Genomic DNA, 22302 nt, shown 5'->3' with positions numbered 1-22302 from the left:
CCTTCAATCCTACTTCTGACACCAAGCTCTCTCTGGGTTGTAAGAAATGGAAACCAAGGGAAGTGAAGCCAAAAACTGTTGGTATGAATGTCTACTAACACGACACTCTCCTGAGCACTTTACGCTGAACATTAAGCCAAATGGTCCTCGTGCTTTTCTGGGAGGTAGAGATGGGAACAGGTACTTAAACCAAAGGAGGATACGGTGGAGGGTCTAGCGCCTGCTCAGAGGATGGCCTCTTAGGACTGACACAGGTCTCAGGTACTGGCAAGTTTTCGGTGCCGGCCACTCCTGGCACAAATCAACGGCTGTGCATCCACCAGAGTCACGGCGGGAGGGTGCTAGATGAAGGCAGTGAGACCCGGGCCCCTCAGGGGCTCTGAGGTCCAGCGGGTGGCAGGGGCAGGATGGAGACACACACCAGGGGCTTGTGCTCTGCTGGGCTTAGAGCCTGCCCCAGACCCTGCCCATGCTCTCTGCTGACCGTGGAGGCAGAGGGTCCCAGAGGCTCCTAAGCTGCGAGGTGGGGCGACTGCTGGTGTCACGGGGGCAGCTTCCTTCTTGCTCAACATCTCTGACACCAGGGAGCTCAGCACACAAGTTGCCTGGCGGTTCTGCCCTCCCCTCCCCCTGTGGCTCAGAGCCCTCACCCCAGGTCACCAAGGGTGGAATCACCAAGTCCGGTGCCCCGTCTCTGCTGGCTTCTCCCCTTCATACTTCCCCCTCCTTCATCCAGACCACTCCCCACCATCAACCCGAATCTCTTCTGTGATTCATCCAGGGGAGAGGTTAGCGGGTAGTAGAGGAGATGGTGATGACGGCTGGAGAAAGGCAGCTGGGATGGATGGAGGCAGAAGTGTGTGCCAGCTTTGGGGCTCCAGTGGGATGGCACAGACTGTGCTGCTGGCTGCAAGCCCAAGGGCTGTGCTGCCCCACTCCTTGGTGTCAGGCCCTGGGCTCAGTGCTTCCATAGGTCATGTCCTCATGCCCCTAATGACCCTATGAGAGTTCCATGGCTCATATTCAAGATGTATTAGTTTCTTGTTACTGCTCTAACATATTGACAGACTTAAAACACATGATCATCTGAAGTTTTGGGGGTCAAGCACGGGGTCTCATGGGGCTAAAGCCATGGTGCTGGCAGCATGGGTTCCTTCTGGAGGTTCTGTGGGAGAATTCGTGTCCCAGCCCCTCCCAGCTTCCAGAGACACCTACGTCCTTGGAGTGGGGCTCTCCTCCACCCTCATGGCTAGGAACACCAGGCTGTGTCCTCTGGCTGCCTGCCAGCTCTCCGTTCCTTCTTCCACCCCCAGTTTTAAGAAATCTCATTATTATACTGGCCTAGGTAATCTCTGCATCTCCTGCTAAGCTGACCTGCAACTTAAACTCCCCTCTGCCGTGTAAGGTGCCATGCTCACGGATTCCAGGGACTAGGGTGTGGACGTCTGAAGGGAGCATTTGTCAGGCCCACAAAGACTGCCCTCGAGCAAGTTCCACATCCATCCCCCATGGAAGATACCCTCACCCCAACCAGGGTCCCCCAAACTCTCAGCAGCAATGCATCAAGCCCCACATGTCGCCTACATCACCTGAATTGGTATAGCTGAGACTTGGATCCATCGAGTGCAAAATCCTTGCCATGTGCTACCACTGAAACCAGAAGTGCTATGGTGGTACAGGTCCTGGATGCCAGTTACAGAATCCCCATCCCAGAAGGGAGACAAGAGAAGAGGGAGGGAATCACAGGTCCCAGGAGATTCCAAACTCCAGCCAAGCAACTCTGTGAGGTACTGTCAAGGCCTGGGAAGAAGTGTGTGGCTCAAGGCTCCCAGCGGTGGGCCATGCTCTCGTCTGCAGAGAGGCCACACAAGGCTGAAGCTGACGGTTCACCAGCATCCCTGCCCACAGGGCCCGGGTGTCCCACAGCCCTGCACTTTGTCCTCCCTCTGCACCCTGCAGTCCAAGCTGGCAGGGTTTCTGGCGGCATAGGACTCTTGAAGATGGTGCGGGTCTCCTGTGTGCATCATGGGCATTTGCTCCACTAGACAAGACACACCTCCAGATCCTTCCAAGAAAATCTTTTCTCTTTTGCCATTTGCAGAGATGAATGTGGGGTCTACTAGTCACATGCACAATCTCTTCATAGTGCCCCCTGCATGGCTGAACACTATGAGCTTGGTCATCTTTCTGAGGTATTAGCAAAAGGCTGTCCAGCTACAGCCTCGACTTGTTCTCCAGAGCACATTTCTCCTGACAGTGAACCCCCTTGTTTTAGTGGCTCTTGCCACTTGGCTGGGCGGAGAAGCTCCGGCTCACCACATGTAGGGGCCCCCGTGTTCAAGAGCTCTGCCTTCCAGTGGGCTTCCCTCTCCCACGCCACTACGAGCAACAAGAAACCAGGCTGCACCTTCCACCATGCTTGGCAGTCTTCTCAGCTGAATACCCAGGTGGATGGCTCCCGAGTCCCGCCCTCCGACAACCGTGGGGGCAGAACTTGGTGGGGCCTTCCACCACGTGACACTGCAGGTTGACGGTCCCCTATCCTCCATGCCTACGGACACGGTCCTCACTTCTCTGTGCCCTCCCCAGCAGTGCCTGACACATTCCTGCTTCTACAGATGGACGCTCGTGGTGGTTTCAGGCACACCTCAAGGCAATTTGCCAGTTCTCCTCTGCGCAGCTCCTCCTTACATGTGAGTTTTTGGTAGGGGCATCCTCAACACCCATAATTCCTACCGATCACCTGCTTCAGAAAACTTGGGTTTTTTCTTTTCTTTTCAATTTTATTTATTCATGAGAGACACAGAGGGAGGCAGAGACATAGGCAGAAAGAGAAGCAGGCTCCATGCAGGGAGCTCAATGTGGGACTTGATCACGGGACTCCAGGAACACACTCTGGACCAAAGGCAGACGCCTAACCACTGTGCCATCCAGCGTCCCACCTGGGCTTTTTCTGCTGTGCCCTGCAAAACTCTCCCAGCCTCCGCCCATGGCCACTGGTCCATCCACAGGTATTTGCTGCAGGGCACCCTACCCCTGGGAACACAGTCTGCATTCATTCCCAGTCACCGTTGTGGCAGGGCCCCACAAACGTGGCTTATTTCACAGTTCTGGAAGTCAGATATCTGAAGTGGATCTCACGGGGCAACCATCCAGGTGTCAGCAGGGCTGGTTCTTTTTTTTTTTTAGGGCTGGTTCTTCTTGAGGCTCAAGAAGGAAAAAGCATTTCCTTCCTCTTCCACAGCCCAAGATGGCCATGATGCTCTGGCTCTTGCAGCAAAGAGCTAGCCAGCTGGTGGAGAGCACAGGGCATCGCCCTCACCCTCAGAGGTGTGCAGGCTGGCCCCCATCCTGGCTACCTGCCCCTTCCTGGGAGACCTTTTGAGGCCCGGTGACCAGTGCCGTACCCAGAACCCCATGTGCTCAGGGATTCCACAACTCCTTCCTCAGTTAAAGAAATATGACCATGTGTCCTGGACACCTTTCTGCAGATATAGAGGTCATTCACATGTGCACGTGCGCACACACACATACACACAATCTCAGACTCCATACAGCAGCTTGAGCTGGAAATCCCCATGTCCTCCTGGCACGGGCAGTGCCACCCTGGCCAGTGACAAGGACCCGGACTGCTCTCAGGCCCAGCCTTGCCACCTTCCCACTTCAGGCCTACGCCCAGTAGCCAGGCCCCACTCCCAGACAAGCACTGGACACAGGGCCTATTCCTTACCCCCAGCCTGGGATTCTGGGCAGAAGAGCAGGTGGAGCCAGGCCCTGCTCTGCCTTCTGCCTTCCCCCAGGAGGTGTTCCTGGGGCCCAGGTCGAGGAAGAGCCCTACCTCTGGCTCCCACACCCAGGCTGTGGTCAAGTTCTTGAGGCCTCTACTTAGGGCACGCATGCCTAGAGAAGCAGAAAGACCTGGGGGTGATGCAGTGGGAGGGGCCAGGGCACAGCCCAATAGGCTGAGGTCATAATGAGACCCAGGCCTTGCTCAGGAGGGGCTATGATCTCCTGCTGGCCCCAGAGGCAGCCGCAGGGTTTTGGGAAGCAGTAGGGGGGTAGTGGGGCTATGCCCAGTCAGAGAAGCCCAACCCTTTGGTAGTTAACATCTGCTAGCCTCAGTGGGAGAGGTCAGGCCTCAAAGGATGGCAAGGTCTGGATGCTATGGGGTGTGTCCAGTGACTGAGGGACAGAGCGGAGCATGCTTCCCCACTAACCTGGGCTCCTGACCAGACAGGGACAAAGGCATGGGCTCCGGTGGGACAGCAGCAGGCCCTGAGGGGTACAGCAGGGCCCAGGAGACTTCTTGCAGGGCAGGCAAAATTTCCCAGTGGTTCAGAGCATGCGTGAATTCAGCAGACAATACAGGTGGAACTTTCTAGAATGGTGCAAGTTAAAGCCATGTTAAAACAATTCTGATGTCTGCCCTCCGTGTCCAGGGACTGAGTCAATGGGGTGGAGATTGGTTCAAGCACCAAAGAATTTTAAAGTTGCCCCCAGCTGACCAGTGTGCAGCCAGCAGGGGAGGTACTCTGGTGCAGGGAGGAGTCGGGAAGAGAGTGCAGGACCCTGGAGAAGAAACAGGGGCCGGAATGTGAAGACAAGGTACCCCCAGGTGCATCTGCATTTGCAGTAAGCTCCAGGACTGTCAGATGGGGGGGGGGGGGGGCATTCTCAGGGACAGGAGGAGAAAGAGTCATCACCAGGAGTGGAGAGAAGGTGGGCAGGCCTGGTGGCGGCCACCAGCTGGCAAGACCCCAAGGGTCCCACGGGTCATGGGAAGCAGAGCTGAGGGTGGTGGCACTCGTCTTTAGCTAGGCCCTGGGGCTGCTGATGGATCCAAAAGCAGAGGAAGGTCACAAGCACGTTTTGCAATAGCTGAACTTACAGGCAGGAGGGCAGAAACTGATGACCTTTCTGGTGGGGTGAAGGCTGGGGTAGGAAGGGTATAGGAGCGGAGTCAGGAGTCAAAGACCCCCACACTTAGGGGTGGGGTGGGGTGAGCATGACAGCCAGAGAAGGCCATCCCCTGGCAAGATGTCGGGTAGGAGGGTGGAGTGCCCCTGGAGCCCACTCTTCTCTTCTCTGCCTGCACAGGGCCTATACCAGCTCCAGGGTTACATTAGGTGCCGTCCTGCCCGGCCCCTGCACTGACCGCACTCCCGAGCTCTCCTCTGGGCTCACCACCCAGACACCACAGTGCCCAGGCCAGGGCTGACCCTTACAGCAGAGCCCCCAGGGCTGGGCTGGCCAGGAACCCCCAGCCTGCTCCAGCACACACTCCAGGGTCCCTGCCACCTGCACAGGAGGGTGTGGGACGAGCAGAGTGATCATGACTCCCTGAAGATGCAGGAAACAGGCATGTCCCTCCCCATCCCACTCCCAGCTCCCCAAGGTCCTGCAGGGGAGCCTGTGGTCAACCCTGGCAGCAAGGGCCTAGCCTGGGGTGGGCAGGGGCCACTGGAGTAGGCAGGAGATGGGGCACCCTCAGTCTCGTGGCAAGCATGGAGGTCACCGGTGACGCCGAGGATACACACAGGCGCTGACCTGAGAGAATTATTTTTATTACGACCAAACAGGTGAGCCGAGCGGGGACACCCAGCCTTCCGGCAACAGCTGCGTCTCCACACAGGCTGCCCGCCCAGGCACCTCGGTCCTAGGCCCAGCTAGTCCAGGGGCCCTTGTGGGCGGCAGGGGAGTGGGGGACATGGCCACAGGGTCAAGGCCCCTGTGGACATCCAGATGGGACACTCCCATCCCACCCACTCTGAGCCGCCAACAGCGGCGATCCAAGCCAGGCCAGGAGAGGGAGGTCTGCGGGGCGGTGGGGAGGAATCTCTAAAACAGCCCCACCCTGGAAACCAACCAACGAGAGCCCATGTCCCTCCTGGGAAGGAGCCCCAGCTCTCACTGGTATATTTCTCTCCACACAGCAGAGCCCCCAGGGGAGGCAGAGGCCACGCGGAAGCCCAAAGAAAGGAAAGCCCCACAGGAGAAGGAAACTCAGACTGGCAGGCCCATAAACGTTTGTTGAGCGAATGAATGAAATCCAAAGGTCCTTCTTGACAAGCGGCACTCATCCATCCAAGAGGAAAAGCCCGGCGGGGAGCCAGTCCGACGCACGGCCTGCCAGCGTCTGGAGAGCCCACACTTAGCGCGCCCGGGCCAGGTGGGGGGGCAGCGGCGACCTCTCAGACCTCCCGCCGCGCGTGCCCGGTACGTGTGCGCACACACACAGGCACACGGACCACCGTCTCTCTGCACATGTGCACGCCTGTCCAGCCTGGGGCTCACCTCTCCTTCACGTGGTTCTGTGCCCCCGTGCCCCCGCCGCTGGCCCCATCGCCCCCACCCCCGCCACGGCCCCCAGCGCTGCACAGCACCTCCGTGAGGTCGTCCATGACGGCGGTCTCTTTGGGGTCGAGCAAGTTGAACTCCCTGGCGAAGAGGATGAAGTGGACATAGAGTGTGTTCAAGTGTCCATGGAGCTCAAGGGCCAGGGTCTCCTTGAAGTGGGACCAGTAGATGTGTGCCAGCACGTGGAACAGGTACTTGCAGATCTTCTTCACCAGAGACTCAAAGGAGCTGGGGAATTCTCTGCCTAGGGAAAGAGTCCACAGCGTCACCCTGTGCTCTGCTTCACCTACCACACTCCTCCAACTTCTCTAAGCCCTGATGCAGCACGCCCATGCCCCACCACCCCCAATCCCAAGCTCCCATCGTCAGGAAGGAGAGGGCCAGACCGGCTCTGCAGGCTCTTGGTGCTTTCTGCAGGACCAGCCTGGAGGGTTCCCACCTGCCACACCCTCCCCACAGAGCAGCCCACTGGCAGGCACCTGAGTGACCAGTCACCCTAGGCCTGGCCCCAAGAGCTGCACCAGTAATGATCAGCTTGACTGTACTGGCTGCTCTGCCACAGGTCACTCAAAGTCTGGACTCAGCCCTGGGGTCACGTGGGCTTCCCTGGTGGATGCTCTTGCGCTCTCTACATGGCCAGGGTCACAGAAGAGGACAGGAACCAAGGTGCACGAGTACCTCTGCTGGCCAAGAGTAGCTCTGTATTGGCCTAGAGCCCCTACCAGGACCTGCCCAGGCCAGGACAACACAGCTACTGCTTGCTGGTTGTGAAGCCCCCAGTTAGGTGGACTATAACAGCCCCACTATACAGGGTGTGTGTGGGGGCAGGGGCCACAGATCCCAGAGCCTGGGGTGGGTGGGGTCTTGACCCAGGCTGACCCCTACCAGAGCACATCTTGCTGGCTTTACAGCCCAGGTCACACAGCTAACCCTGCCCCACAAGCCTGGCCCCTTCCCATCGGCAGCCATGCCTGCCCAGCAAGAAGGAGCGCGCTATAGCAGAGATGTACCATATTTCGTGGGGAACACATCCTCGTCGGTCACCAGCTTCTGCACGGAGCTCATGACAAAATCGACGTACTGGGGAGCAGTGCACTTGACCTTCTTTCCCCGCTCATCGTACCAGTAGTACTGTCTGTGGGGACAGAAAAGGCCGGTCACTATGCCCCTGCAGACACCCAGGCCCCAGCCTCAGGCTGGCCACCAGGGATGGAGGTGTGGCAGCTGTCCAGGCTTCCCCTCATAGGGCCTCCAGGGGCAGACACACTGTTTCCCACCACCTCGGGCCCCTCAGCTGTGTCCCACTAGTGATCTGCCTGCACCAAAAATTCAGAACAACATCCAGGACAGAGCATGCCATGTAAACCCAGGTACAAAAATCAACAGAAGGCACGTTCATTTTCTATATCTCGTGGCTGCAAGTTTCATTCCTTTAGGGGATGCGTGTTCTGTATGATCTGAAGGAGCACGGACAGCACGGTCTTCGCTACTGGCCCACCTCTTCCAGAGGCACTGCTGTGACTTGTCAGCCGGGCCTCGACCCCTGGGAACACCCCTGCTCCCCCCACTAGAAGCCACATGCCCTTCATTGGTCCAGTGGGGTGGGAGGCCCAGTCTTCAGTGCGAGCAGCAGGGACACCCGGGATTTCTCACTCTGCAAGTCTAAGCAATGGGACCGAGCAAGTCCCATGTGAGCCTGGACTGCCCTCCTGCCCCAGCACTTCTCTCCCCAGCAGAACACACATAGTGCCTGGTGGGCACCCACCTGGCAGCCACCCTGCCCTCCCCACTCTCTGCTCCCGCCTTCCCAGAGGGCAGCTCTGCAGGCTGGCTCACCAAGGACAGGACTCTGGAGCCAGAAGAGGGCAGAGGGCAAAGGGTGGTGGAGGGTGAAGGAGGATGAGGCAGGGGGAGGGTGGTCTATAGTCTGCTCAGGGATGTGGCGCTGCACCTGTGAGTGATCGCATGGCCCGGACTCTGGCCCTCTCATCCCCTGGGTCCAGCCAGGTGATGGGCAGCCTTTGGGCCCCAGGTTTCAAATGGACTTCTCCCCTGCGCGGCACTCCCTGCACTGCACACCCCTCATTTTGCAGACTTAATTGGTCTCAGAATCAGCTTAGACTAAGTTCCCCAACCTCAACATCCCACCTTGCTCAGGGGCCCTAGGCTGGCTAGGAGTACACTGCTTGATTTCTTGAGTTCACCAAGTACCCCTGGGTGACAGCCACAAGGTCTAACCCACTCCTACCACCTCTCAGGACAGTGGGGATCCCCATTTCCCATGACCATCCTGACCCTGGCCAAGTGACCTCAGGACAGCTCCACTGCCACTGCCTCTGCTCCAGCAAACCCACCTCTACCTAGTAGGAACCAAGTGCTCTGCTCCACCCTGGGCATCCACTAGCATATTTGTGCCACAGGCAGGGAGTGGGGTCAGCTGGCAAGACTAGGAGAGCATGGCCTCCACATTAACGGGCGGGCCGTAACAGGAGGCCAGCCCCAAGTGAATAAGGGGACACGGCTCAACTGTCCCTCAGCATGAGACCTGCCCACTTGGAGGTGGAAGGTCTGGGGTGTGGCTGGAGCATGGGGTGGGTCTGCAGAAGGCAGATCTTCCTGCTCCTGGGCTGCTCCTAGGCACTGCCACGCACCCACAGGGACAACAGGCTGCACAAGCCCAGTGCCATGTGCCCCACAAGGCCCAAGAATGCGATCAGGCAAGGGAGCTAGTGAAGACAAAGTCCTGAAGAATTTGCAAAACTCTCTGCTTGCCCTCAGGAAGTAAAAATCCAGCAAGGCGCTCGCGTCCAAACACCTGCCCTAACAGCCTCCCCACACACACGATGGCTTTGCCTGACCCTCCTTCCACCACACAGACGTCACAGGGTGTGTCAGGTCACCTGAGGACACGTTCTGGGTCACTCTGGACAGCCTGTGGAGTCCCCATGCTGGAAGTGGAGCCCGGCTTCTGGGGGCCAGGCTGAGGCCCTCGTCTGCTGTGACATCCAGGGAACAAGGCCCAGTGGCCGGGCAGGTGTCACAGACCCCTGCTCCGACTCCCCTGCCTGGCATGATGTTAGATGCACCTGCCACAGGTGCCCAAGAGTCAGAAAGCACAACTGTTGACTAGAAACCGGGAGACATGTCTCCACAATGTGTAGCCCGGAGAGACCAGCTCCTGAGAGACGGGGAGGACTGCCCCAGCTGTTTGGAAGATGAGACGCTCTGCTTTCAACATTCCTCTTGTTGGTTTTCATTTCTAAATTATCTCGCAGTAAAGAGGACACATTCTGGCATGCAGTCCCACGCATTTCACCCATCCAGATGGCCGGGTACCTCCCACAGCCAAGCACAGCTCACACTGCCCTTCTCAGCCACGGCCTCCCACCCCGGCCCTCAGTCCGTTCACCGCACAGCAGGGATAGCCCCTGGAGAATGCCATGTGATCCAGCCCATCTCGGGGTGCATGCCCGTGGTCCCTGCCTCCTTACTGCTGAGGTGAGCTCCAGCACCCAGGTGCCAGTGTGTCCAGCTGTTTGCCTGCTGGAAGACACCTAGGTCATTTCCAGTCTGGGACAATAATGGCTTAGGCTGTTATAAATGCTCCTGGGCAGGTTTCTCTGTGAGCACAAGCTCTCAATTCTCTAAGGTGGGCACTCCGGACTGCTGGGCCTACCCTCCTGGACTGGAGTGCATCCCTCCATCTGCATCCCTCTACTGCTCTGTCACCCACATCCTCGCCAGCACCAGGCATTTGAAGCAGGTGCTGTCACAGAAAAGTCTGAATCCCTATCCCCCACCTGCTGCTCAATGGTCATCTGCTCTCCTATGTCCTATCTGCTCACCTGTGTGTCCAGGCCCTGGCCCACTGATGATGCGTTCGGGGTCTCACACAGGAGTGGCAAGGGTTCCCCACACACCCTGGACACTGGTCCCTTCTCGGTTATATGATTAGCCCATGGTTTCTCACAGCGAAAGTTAGAAATCTTGATTATGCCTGATTTACTGACTCCTTCACATCAACGAGCCAGGAGCTCTTCACCTAGCGCTAGGTTATGAAAATGTGTCTTCTTCCAATAAAAGTTTTAGTAAATTTTGGCATAAAGTGTGGGGTTTCTGTCAAGATTCACTTTTTTTTTCTTTTCTTGCACACAGACGACTGGTTTTTCCAGCAGCGTTAGTTAAAAAGATTATCCTTTCTGCATTGAATTTTTTTCGCATCTTTGTCACAAAGCAAAGGGCCACATTTGTGTGGGTCTTAGGCCTATTTCTGGACTCTGTATTGTTACCTTGATGTGTGTGTCCATTTGCCAGCACCACGCTGTCCAGATTACTGCAGCTGGACAGTGATTACAACTGGGCAGTGGATTCTTCCAGCCTCACTGCTCTTTCTTCAACACTGTCGTCACCGTATCTGTGACTGTGCCTTACCATGCCCAGGCCAGAGTGGGCTTGACTTTTCTCACCGAGACGGTAGGAAATGAGCAGATGAACCTGGGAGCACCGCCCTCCAGTGGAGCATGCCTCCATGCGTGTGTGCGTGCGTGCCTCTCAGCTCCACTGTCCAGCATCTCAGGTTCCCAAGTTCATCCTGAGCATCTCGTCATCCGTGGGGCTGTTGTACATGGTGCGGTTCTCTTAGTTTGGGGCTCCAAGCAGACACTGCTCAGGGTTTTCTACACAGATGACCATGCTATATACAACAACAGAGGCACTCCTAGTTCTTCCTGTCCACGTGATACCTTCTGCTTCTGGTTTCTTGCTGTACTGCGCTGCCCACCTCCAGTGAAGTTTGGTATTTTGCTCTTACCATGGGATTGGGCCATTTGAACTGTTCAATTTACATACATAGGGATTTTAGGTATGTTTCCTTAATATCTCCTTAGTATTTGGTGAGTTTATAGAGACACCCCTTTCATTCCTGATACAGATACTCTGTACCTTTTCTGTTTGTCAATCTTGCTAAAGGCTTACCAATTTTATTGATCTTTTCAAGAAACCAGCTTCTGGTTTCACTGATTTTCTGGTTTTCAGAAATCCATTTGTATGATATCTACTCTATTATTTCTTTCCTTCCATTCAATTTGGGCTTATTTTCTTCTTCTTTTTCCAGTTTCTTCAGGTGGCAGCTTAGATCCCTGACCTGAGATTCTTCTCCTGCAACAAACATGTAACCCTATAAATTCCCCTTGAACCTCTGCTGTAGCCTGCATCTCACCACGGCAGGTAGGCTGCATTTTCATTTGTGCTCATTTTCAAACATTTCTCATTCTTCTCTAACCCATGGATTATTTAGAAATGTGCTCATTTCCAAGTGTTTGGAGATTTTCCTGTTTTCTTTCTGTTACTGATTCTAGTCTAATTCCAGATGGTCAGATGATGAATGCAATACGGTTCTGATTCTTCTGAGTTTTGAAGGGCTGTTTTGTGAGGTGGGATACGACCGACTTTAGTGACTGACCCATGTGCACTTGAGAGAGGGTCCCTTGCTGCAGAGGGTGACATGCATCGAGCCCCGTTGGCTGGTGTCCTTGCTGACTTGCTGCCCACCAGCACCATCTGCCTCCAAGAAGGGACCTGAAATCTCCCACTCTGACGTGATCTGTGTCTGTTCTCTCAGTTCTGTCCACTTACTTTGTGTAAACACTGCTGCTTAGTGCACACATGTGCAAGATCAATACTTCTGGACTGACTCTTCTGTAAATATGCCATCTTCCTTATCCCTTGTCCTCTACTTTACTCGGAGGTCTACCATGTTTGGGGTTAATAGAGCCACTGTAGTTTTCCTCTGATTGATGCTTTATTGGTATATCTCCTCCATCCTTTTCGTTTTAACCTACAGATGTCACTGTGACTGTGGTGCAGCTGGCTCAGTTTGAAAACCCTCTCCTGCAAAGCGGAGGCCTGTCATGTGTGGTCTCACAATCCCTGGTCTCAGGTCCTCATGGTCAGCTGCCTCCTCCTGACACGGTATCAGAAAGCTGAGAAGGACTAAACAGCACATCCTACTGCCTGCATCCATCCCCGTCCTCCAGCATACCACGTGGGCATTTGATCATCACATGTTATCACATGAAGAAAGTGGTGCAGTGCAGTAAGAGCTCTCTCTCTCTCTCTCTCTCTCTCGAGAGATTACATTCACCTCTTATTCAATTGTCCCATTTTACAACTAGTTATTAGTGTTCATCTCTGTTTCTAATTTATCAATGAAATTTTACTACAAGGCACAAATGCATAGGAAAAACAGCACATGTAGGGGTCAGTCTGGCTGGTGGCAGACCCTGTATCTCAGCTGTGCCATCAGCACATCTACACCTCTGACATTTATGGATATTTTGGGTGTGTCTGAATTTAAGTTTACCATCTTTCATTTACTACCTGTCCCCTTTGGTTCTTGTCCCCCACAACTCCTCTTTCCTGCCTGCTTTTGAGCTATGTTTTAGTGTTTCCTTTTAGTTTGCCAATCATGACTTCAACTACATCATTTACATAACTATTTAGAAGTTGACAACAGGAGTATAAAATACACACACTGCTGTTTTCAGCACCAACCTCCCGCCACTCCAGCAGGAGCACCCAGAGCCCAGCCTGCCACAGTCCCCTCTACTGTGATCCATCAGATGGGCAGGGCTCAAAGTGCCCAACAGGACGGCTCCTCTGGGGCAGGTCTACCAGCTGTGGATGCTCTGGGTCTTCCTCCATCTGAGAAAGGTCCGTATCTCACCTACAACCCTGACTGATATGTTTGCTGGAAGGACGACTTCAGGGTGACTGCTCTTTCCTTCCCAAGTTTTAAAAACATGGCAGAGCTTCCTTGTGGCCCAAGGCTTCTGATGAGCGCTGTGGCCACCTGCCTGTGTCCTGGGGGGACGCGGTGCTGCTGGCTTTGCTCTAGGAAGGATTTCTCCTGGCACAGTTTTGTTATATGTCTGTGTGTGGGCTCATCACTTGGCCTACTTGGAGTTCTTTCAGCTTCTTGAATATGTAGGTTTGTGTCTGCCAAGCTTGGAAAGCTTCCAGCCATTACCTCTTTAAACATATTCTCCATGTGGCTCTTTCTCATCACCCTCTGGGACTCCAACATGACCCCCTGGTTTCCATGTCTGGGCCCTAAGCAGACACGCTGATCCTGGGGCAGCATGCAGCTCTGGCAAACCCACCTTTTTCTCTTCCACTGACTAGATGTCCAACAACTGCTAGGAAAGCAGTAAAGCAGGCCAGGCCCTGGGAAGCCTAAACACTCTGGGGAAGGCAGCTGCAGTTGAGATGAATGAGAAGATTCCCAGTCTCATACCCAGCTCTACGCTCTTTCACAGAGTCTCTTCTCAAACACAGTGATACGGAAGGGCACATGGGAGCAGAAGAAACCAGCTTCCCAACCTGCCCACCTACCAGGCCACCTCTGACACCACTGGGTCAGACATAGCCAGCAAGTGTCCTCTGGAGCATGCCACACACACGGCAGCTCTACAATACTGTCCTGCCCACCTCCAGCATCTGCTGCTGGGTGGTTTCCTTTACTGAGGGTACTTCCCTCACACATCAGTGTCCTCCCCCCAACTTGCCTGCCCCACCCTTCCCTGGGTGATAGAGTGGAGAGCCAGCTGCGGTCTACATTTGCTCCCATGGGACAAGACCCTAAGCTGTGATATACCAGGGCCACAAGAGTGGGGTCTGGCCAGGCTGAGAGTTAGGACCTCAGTGGGCCCTCAGTGATGGCAGAGCTCCATTTGCCTACGTCTTAGCTGGGTCTGTGCCCAGGAGCCTGGCCAACAGCATCTGTGGGCAGGCAGTGAACTCAGTATAGTATGCATTTGTGCATTCACCAGCAGGGGCCAGCGGCTCATGCGCACCTGCATCAGCTCCTGACCTAGAGCCCCAACGATAAATAGGTGTGAGAAAGGAGCTTCCGTGCCTCCTTGTCAGTCACAACTGCCCCAGGTTGAGGTCCAACTCACTCGGCCTCCTATTTGTAGCCGCCTTCCACTCCATCTGCTATGAGGGGCCAGTGGCAAGCCTGTGCTGTGTGGTGGCTCTCCTACCTGCACCCCAATCAGGAGATGCAGGGTGCCCCAAAGCCCCTTAGGGGTGCCTGCCTACTGAGGACACAAACGTGCACAAGCTTCCGGAAGAGAGTGGCCAGCACCCAGGCCCCAGCCAATGAAGAAGGCAGCCAGTGCCTTTCTCCACCCAGTCCCTCCCTATCCCCTTCCTTACTCCCTCCACACAGAGCAGGAGCTCTCGGGGAAAAGCCATCCTTCAACTGGACAACTAAGTGAAGTAGAGAAGAACCTGCAGCTTCATGACGCTCTGCTATCTAGGAAACCAACCTAGGCATATACTGTGGAAACAGCCTAGCCCCGAGAACTCACCCCGTGCCCCAGCAGGACCCACACCACTGAGCGCCTCCCCTGACGGGGCTCAGCCTCTGGTGTCCCTGCCCCACAGGACACTGTTGAGGAGGACCCCATGCCACCAGGAGACCCTGCAAGGGTGCCAGGCTGCAGCCAGGCAGTACTCACGTGTTGCACACGGCCATCGTCTGGCATGCCTCCCCCGTGCAGAACTCTGAGATGGTGCTGTACTGCAGGTTGACGTGGTGGAAAAATGTGGTGGCTGTGAGAGAAGAGAAGAACCAGGTGTGAAAACCACCACTGCAGAATCGTTCCACGTCCCCAGTGCCCTGAAGGCTCAGGAGGTGCAGCGCTTCTTCCCTTGGACCCCAGGGCAGCCAGCACATGCCACAGACCAGAAAGACACATCCCAGTGCAGAGCACCAGCCCTGGAAGCTGGCCGTGTGCCACTGTCGTGCAGGCTTGGCATGTGTTTGGACAGCGCCAAACTGGGCAGAGAGCCACTGGCCATCTAGATGGAGTCCCCTCTGCAAGGGGCGGGGCAGGCAGACATGCTGTGAGCCCCAGGTCTGCCCGGCGGCTGGAGGTGAGATCCACCCTCCCCTCCCACAGGCCATGGCCTTCCCATGACCTTGGCACTGCCAGCCTTGCAGCCACACACCCGCACCACAGAGACTCCCAGCACTGGTAGCCCATCCCTGGTTCAGCCAGGACCTATGCCAGGTCTTGGTGTTGTGGGAGACCCTAAGTGCACGGCAGGGCCAGCCACCAGCTCTGGGAAATCCTCGAGGAAGTGACCAACGGCAGCAGCTGTGGTGTCCTTCCCCACCCCGTGCCCACACGCACTGTTGCTTGCCAGCCACTCGTTCAGGTCGATCTCCCGGGGCAGTACCACCAGCTCCTTAAAGCCGACGTCAGTGATTCTGGACTTGGTGTACTCTGGTTCCAGGTACATCTTCTTCTCCTCTGTAGCAGGCTTCTTTCCATTGGGCTTTGCTTTAGACTTCCTGCCAGAGAGAAGGGAGCAGAGGGTCACTGCATGACAAGCACAGGAATGGGGGCCACGAGCTAGGTCCTAGGACAGGAGTGGGGCTGTCCCCGCCAGGGGGACACCCCAGGAGATTCTGCTCCCACTGGGCGCCAGGAGTGGAAGGAAGCTGCCCCATGTCTGTGCCCTCCTCTGCCGTTATCAGAGGCCTATGGCCTGACTAGCCAAGCCATCCTGTCACCACAAGGGGAGAGTGGGATGCAGAGACACAGGCCAGAGTCCTGATGCCATAGGGCCAAACCCGGAACCAACTACAGGCAGGTGGCTCTGAGCCCACTGAAGGGGAGGGGTTGTGGCCACACTTGTCAGGCTCTACCCCCCCCCCCCCCCACGCATGACTTGGCAGCTGCCTTGGCCCACAGGGTGGCCAGGTGGAACACAGAGATGAGCTTCCCTGGCCCAGCTCCTGATCCTTCGTGCAGACAATTCAGCCAATCGAGTCACCTGCCCTCACAGAGCACCCCCATGCATGACAGCTGGGGCTCCCGTGCACAACCCTGTCCTGCTCCCCTGGGCTCCATCCCAAGCACATGGTATAGGTTCTGGGCAGGGGCAGAGAGGTTAGCATGAACCAGGCATTACAGAGATCTGCTCACGTGACCACTTTGCACCAAAAGTTTTTTTGCTGAGAAAAATAGTTATTTTCCATAAAAATATACTGTCATACAGAATGATCTTGTTATAGCTATTTTTATGGGACTAAATACAGATTTTTGAAATGTCTGTTTTCATTCAAATCTAGTGAGCATCGGTAGCTAATAAGCCCCATAAATCAAAGTTCTTGGTGCTGAGAGGGCCCTCTCCTTGGTGGGGGAGCCCTGGGCCCCAAACCAGCCTCCCACCAGCCTCCCAGAAGCCAGAGCCACGGCCATGGTGTGTGCAACCTAGGTAAAGAAACCAGATGGAATGTTCCCTAAGAGGGAAGGGTGACCAACACAGTGGCCCAGAGCCTACAGCTGGGAACACGGCCCAGGCTGGGTCTGTCATAAGTCATCGAATGTCCCACTGGAGCACACCCTGGGCAAATGCGCCTTGGAGCAGAGGACGTCATGGAGGGTCACGTGCAGACACAGCCCCTCCCGGCAGCGACTGCCCAATGTGGAGGTACAAGGGGACCTCCTGCCGTTTGGGTAGCTGCTCAGAGCACTGCTGTAATCCTTCTGTGCCTGCAGAGACCCCCCAACGTTTTAAGGTTCAGAATTGGGTTCCCAGGGGAAAGTCTGGGAAACTAAAGAAAATACCTAATGGCATGAATGACCCTCTTGGTTCTTAGTTGGACAAGTGAAATCTTCAGTGGCACACACTGACTCGTGGAAACAAACTGAAAATCAACACTATTGGGAAGTCTTACTGACCAGAAAAGGCCACCTTTGGCTATAAACTCTCAAAGAAGGGCCCTCCCCGCCCTAGGCACAGAGCCTCAGGGGAAGTGTGTGCATCTGCCCTGGGGACAGAACAAGATAGCTAGAGGCCTCGGAGTTCCAGGAGACACCTGCTGAGAGCCCCCCATCCTGCTCTGTAGTGGTGAGGGGAGGGAGTGAGCATGCCCCTGCCATGGCAAACCAGCGGGCCCTACTGTCAGGAGAGCCACAGCCCATGGTACCAGGGGCCACCTTCCCCCATTTGGCCCCCTGCAAACTTGGAGGGCTGTGGTTAGGGTGCTGGCAGGGCCAGAGGGCTGGGGGGCAGGCAGGCTGAGGACCTGGACTTGGGACCGGCATACTTGGCCAGGCCCCACCTGCTCATGTCCTCAAGGTCTGCAACACCTACAGAAGAAGAAGCAAACCAGCTCACTCCTGGCCTCTGTCTCTGGCCCAGCTGCCCAACTGGGAATGTACCGTGGGTCTTGGCTGGGGCACAGCCTAGTGGTGGCTGAGCTGGACGCTGCCATCCTAAGGACTCAGGGCACCCAGATCCCTGTGCACCCCTCCCACCCCTCCAGCCCCAGTCCAGTAAGGGCAAAAGGTCTCTGCAGCTCCCTGACCCTGTACTTTTCTTCTGTTTTGAAAAGTTGCTAGCGGTTTATTTAAGAGAAACAGGAAGGAAAAATGCTCCCTGAATGCCAGGGAGATGTTTTTCCTCAGCTTCTCAGCAAATCTTCTCCTTAAAAGGCGATGTGTGCTCAGCCTCCTGGAGCACCACTGGGAGTGGCCAATGCCACGCAGGGCCACAGTGTCCTGGGGACAGGGTGGGACGGACACCCCTGACCTAGAGCTGCCAGCGCTGCCTGGGTGGCTGGAACAACCTCTGTTACATACACATCTGCAGTGAGCACTTCAGGGGTCCCTCAGCCAAGGGGCTAAGTTCACTGGAGACAAATGTGGACACATGCTTCTCAGGGCCCTGTGGTCCCCTGGCCCAGGTTCCCACCCTTCCCAAGAGCATGCACAGGAAACATTGGCCCTGGGAGGGCTCTGCTCACTCCCTCAGATATTCCCTCAGGAAACGGTGGGCAGGCCGCTTGGCTCCCTGCCCCCTGCTCTTCTCCTGACTCTGGTCTCCACTACTGAGTCACATGTCACCCTATCAGAAAGCTTTAAGTTGCCTGTGAGAGCTCCTGTGCCCATAGCCCCTGGCACGAGGGACCAGCACACAGGATGCACCTTCCACCTGTGCCAGTTCTGCTCTGCCCATGCCCCACCAAACATCCATCTGCTGGGCAGACTCGCTGCTCTGCATCCAGCCCAATCTGACCCCCACCCACTCCCTGGTGCTCTATGTACACACCTGCCCACACCTCACTCTGACTCACACCTGGCTAGGACCACATGCTGGGCCTCGACCTCTGGGTCTAGGGGGTCCTATGATCACACGTGTAGGGAGGGCATCCACGGGGGCCTGAGCTGCAAAGCTGGCTGTCTGACCACCTCCTTGCCCTGCCATTCAGGAACCATGGTACCAAGTGATGCGAGGACGAGGCATCAAAACCAGCCTCGGGGCAGCTGTTACTGGAACAGCCACAGGCAGAGCAGCAGCAGGAACCACCTTGGCACAAAACGTCACTGGAGTCTCACACAGACCCGCTTGGGGATGCTGCCTCAGGAAGGCTGTGACACTCTCCTGCTAGGGAGTCCATTACCAGGGGACACTGCAAGCCCCCTTAGGCCAACTCTCCAAGGGTCAGACGGGCAGCCTCGGGAGGATATGGGCTGTGATGTGTATGGTCAGAAGGCCTCAGCCTCCTCACCCTTCTCCCCTGCTGCTGTCCGCATCTGTTCTCCTGTAACAGGCTGAGTGGACAGGTGCATACCAGGCCCGCCAAGCTTGACTTCTCCAAGCTGGTTCCCCTGTTCCCGTCATCCAGGGCTGGCCTGGGACCCCTGGACATTGGTGCAGTTTGGGACAACTCTTCTGCCAAGCCTGCCAGCCCAGACTTCCGTGGAGCCTGGGCATGGAGTCAGTTTCCTTTCCTTCAGTCCCACAGGCAGGCAGCAGATGATGGGTACTGACCCACAGGTGGCAGGACAAGGTACAAACCAGGGCCCCTGTGCCAGAGTGGTCCCACAAGCCCAGCCACACTGGGTCCTTCCCACCCCAAGTTCTGTCCCATCCCCTGCCAAGCCATTTGGCCCCCCTGGGTGGCAAAATTGGCCCTGGCCCTGGCCCAGCCCCATTCCTCTGCTGCCAGCAGCAGTGGACCTGAGATTTCAGAAAACACCTTGTGGCTTCAAGGTGAACAGGCTATGTGACACCTGTCCCTGTGGCCACACAGGTGGAGAAAACAAGACCCTGTGTCCCCCGCTCCACAGGCACTGAGCTCTGGAGTAGACTCTACTCAGGCAAGGCCTAGAGGTCTGCAGGGGAGCCACACAGCTGGGTTCCTCCTCTCTGGCTCTCCCCCTTACTGCTCACTGGAACCCCCACGGTAGCAGCGATAGGCTGAATCCCAGGCATGGAGTTGCTCTGAAGGGACCCGAAGGTGGACACAAGGCTTTGGCGTGCCACAGGGCCTGCTGGCACTTCAGGGAGGAGTATGGCCACAGACACATGCAGAGAACCCCAAAAGTTCCTATATACTGCTCCTGGTCTACCAGGTGGGCTTCAAGGCTGGGCCATTCATTTGGGAGGGGCCCAGGCTCCACCGATAGCACTTTTGTACTATCTCTCACATTGGTGGGTGCCCACCCAGTAGCCTCACCCCTTGCTTGCCCCACCCCCACCCCCACACCTTACCACCACCGCAGGAGTAGCCATACTCTGCGCATAGGCCCAGCAGGGTCCCTCTGCCCACGGCTTGGCCTGACACACTTCCCATCCAACGTTACACCACAGTCCCACCAAGAAGGCCCCTCAGTGTGAGCTGGCATGGACACGTAATATATCCACACTGAGCAAGGTGATCCAAGTGTGTAGGAGTGATGTCCGCCCGACAGACTGGGAAGGGTCTGTCGGCCACAGGAGAGGTGTCTCCCCTAAGGATGCAGACACACTGCAAGGGATCCATTGCCCAGGAGCACCTGCGGATGGGCTGCAGCTGAGGGAGCACTGCCCATGCTGATGTGGTGAGCAGTCAGCTCAACCCCAAGGGCTGGCCCCCATGGGCAGATGCAGTAACGCCCCCGCTGGCACAGCCCCACCATCTAGGAGCTGTAAGTACATGTCAGGTTTGGAACATGGGATGCCTCCTTACAGCCTAAGCCATGCTGGGGCAAGGGGACGCTGGCTCCCAGGCACAGAGTGAGGCCAGGTGTACGCAGCAAGCAGGTGCTGAGCCAGGAGAAGAGATGGGCAGGACAGGTGGAGACCCCGGTCTTTCCTCAGAGCCCTGCTCAGTCTGCTGTCCCCCAACCTGACTCCGGCGGTGCTCCCTGGATGCTGGCATCCCAGAACAGCTGAGGTTCTGGCTGGAATGGAGGCCGAGCAGATGGAAGAAGGCCCCCGTGGGAAGTCGACAGAAGCGTGAGACCCTGACCCTGCAGGAGGTAGCTCTATGAGATGGAGAGCAAAATGCCAGGTTACGAGGACCCTATGGATGGATGCATGGACGGCAGACCCACGGGCATAGAGGCCCCACAGAAAGTGCGTCACAGAAACAGAGCCTGTGCTGGTGGTGGTGGTCTGAGAAGGGAAGGACCTGTGGGGAGGGCATCTGAGGACTGAGAAAGCAGGAGCAGGGTGCCCACCTTCCTGGGTGCAGCCCATCACTCCCTACTAACAGGGAACTCCCAAGCCCAGGCTTGCCAAGAGCAGCTCTTTGGGGATCAAGAGCAGCCTCTAGGTTACGCACACAGGACTCCCTACTCCCCAGGGGGCAACAGGGCCCCAAGTCCAGGCTCCTCCTGACCTTCCCAGGACAGTGATGAGGGCACGGGTTCCACAGGGATGGCACTGACAGCACTGTCACCCCAGATGGCCCACCAGCAGGGTCAGACATCTACCTCAACCCCAGAGTGAAAACCCTAGGGCTTAGCACCACTCCCAACCCCAAGTTTCTGATGCGGCGGGTCTGAAAACCACTTCTGACATGTGAGGTGCCCTGCATATATTGCGTTCTTGCCGCTCCTGGTGCCCTGGTGTCACTATACTCCTTCCTGTCACAGAGCTTTGGAAACCAAACGCTGGGAAGATCCCCCCGGGGACTCCCATCAAATCCCCATGGGCTACAACTGGCCAGGTACTGTGGAGAGGGACGCACAGGTTATTTTCCTTCTTGGTTTAACTGCCTGGCAGTTAACACCCCCAAACAATGCACGCTTTCACAAACCTTTGTGTCCCCTACAAAACGAGAGCCACCAAGATGGAAAAAGCCACAGAAGACTGAGAAAGGTACACAGACATCACTGACTGAACGTCCACGTGAGTCAGGTGCTGCTGCATGCGGTCTGACCAAGAACCCAAGCCACAGTGTTTGCTCAGAGTACAAATTTTACGTTCACTTTTCCATCGGCAGAGTAAGTACTCTTCCTGTGACCTGGGCTGCAAAGTCACCTCCACCGTGAAGTCCTCTCAGATCTCCCCAGTAAGAAGGGCCTGGGCCTCTAGTCTCCCACAGCAGCATGCTGCTGCCCGGCCAGGGCAGGCTAGCCTCTGTCTTCTGCAGAGCCCCCTCCCACCATGCACATGCACACAGGCGTGCACATGCCCATGCAGGCACCCACCATGCCCTCCACATTGCCAGTGATGGTCTTGTCCCTGATGTGAACCAAAGACCTGGAGGGGAGCACCCTCAGCTTGTCCACATTTCCAGATCTCACACCTTAGCATTATAAAAGGCCAGCTTGGGCCAGCTAACAGCTTGGCTCTCTGCTCGGAATTCCCCGTGTGGCACACAGGTGGCCGGATGTGGGGAAGGGCCCTGTGGGAGAGAGGGGCAGAAACCAGAGGTGCCCACAGGTGGTGGGTGGCACAGACATGCACTCGGTCCCTCCATGCCAGCCACCACCAGCTGGGCTGGGCTACCTGTCAGACCCCCGGCAAGAGGCCTGCTCAGCTCGGTTACACTTAAACACAGAATTGGAAAAGCAAGAGACATTTACTCTCATTTTTAAAATGATGACCTACTAAAGTCTCAGGTGAATGTGAGATATCATATCAATCTAGCTG

At 56.3% G+C, this 22302-nt stretch overlaps 1 protein-coding gene across 4 annotated transcripts in view; it reads right to left on the bottom strand.

Moving 5' to 3' along the window:
• Positions 1-5548: 5548 nt before the first annotated feature.
• MOB2 (MOB kinase activator 2) overlaps positions 5549-22302 on the bottom strand; it is a 78237-nt gene continuing 61483 nt past the window's right edge. For all 4 annotated transcript variants that reach the window (XM_077862926.1, XM_077862925.1, XM_077862924.1 and 1 more), the window contains 4 exons: positions 15558-15718; positions 14880-14973; positions 7368-7492; positions 5549-6601 (listed from right to left, as the gene is read on the bottom strand). In XM_077862926.1, coding sequence (XP_077719052.1) covers positions 6291-6601; positions 7368-7492; positions 14880-14973; positions 15558-15718 — 691 coding nt within the window. In that variant the 3' untranslated portion in view covers positions 5549-6290. The remainder of the gene's footprint in view (positions 6602-7367; positions 7493-14879; positions 14974-15557; positions 15719-22302) is intronic.

The sequence above is a fragment of the Canis aureus genome, chromosome 21 (genome assembly GCF_053574225.1).
Source record: "Canis aureus isolate CA01 chromosome 21, VMU_Caureus_v.1.0, whole genome shotgun sequence".
Lineage (NCBI taxonomy): Eukaryota > Metazoa > Chordata > Mammalia > Carnivora > Canidae > Canis > Canis aureus.
This window is presented reverse-complemented; position numbering and strand designations above follow the sequence as displayed.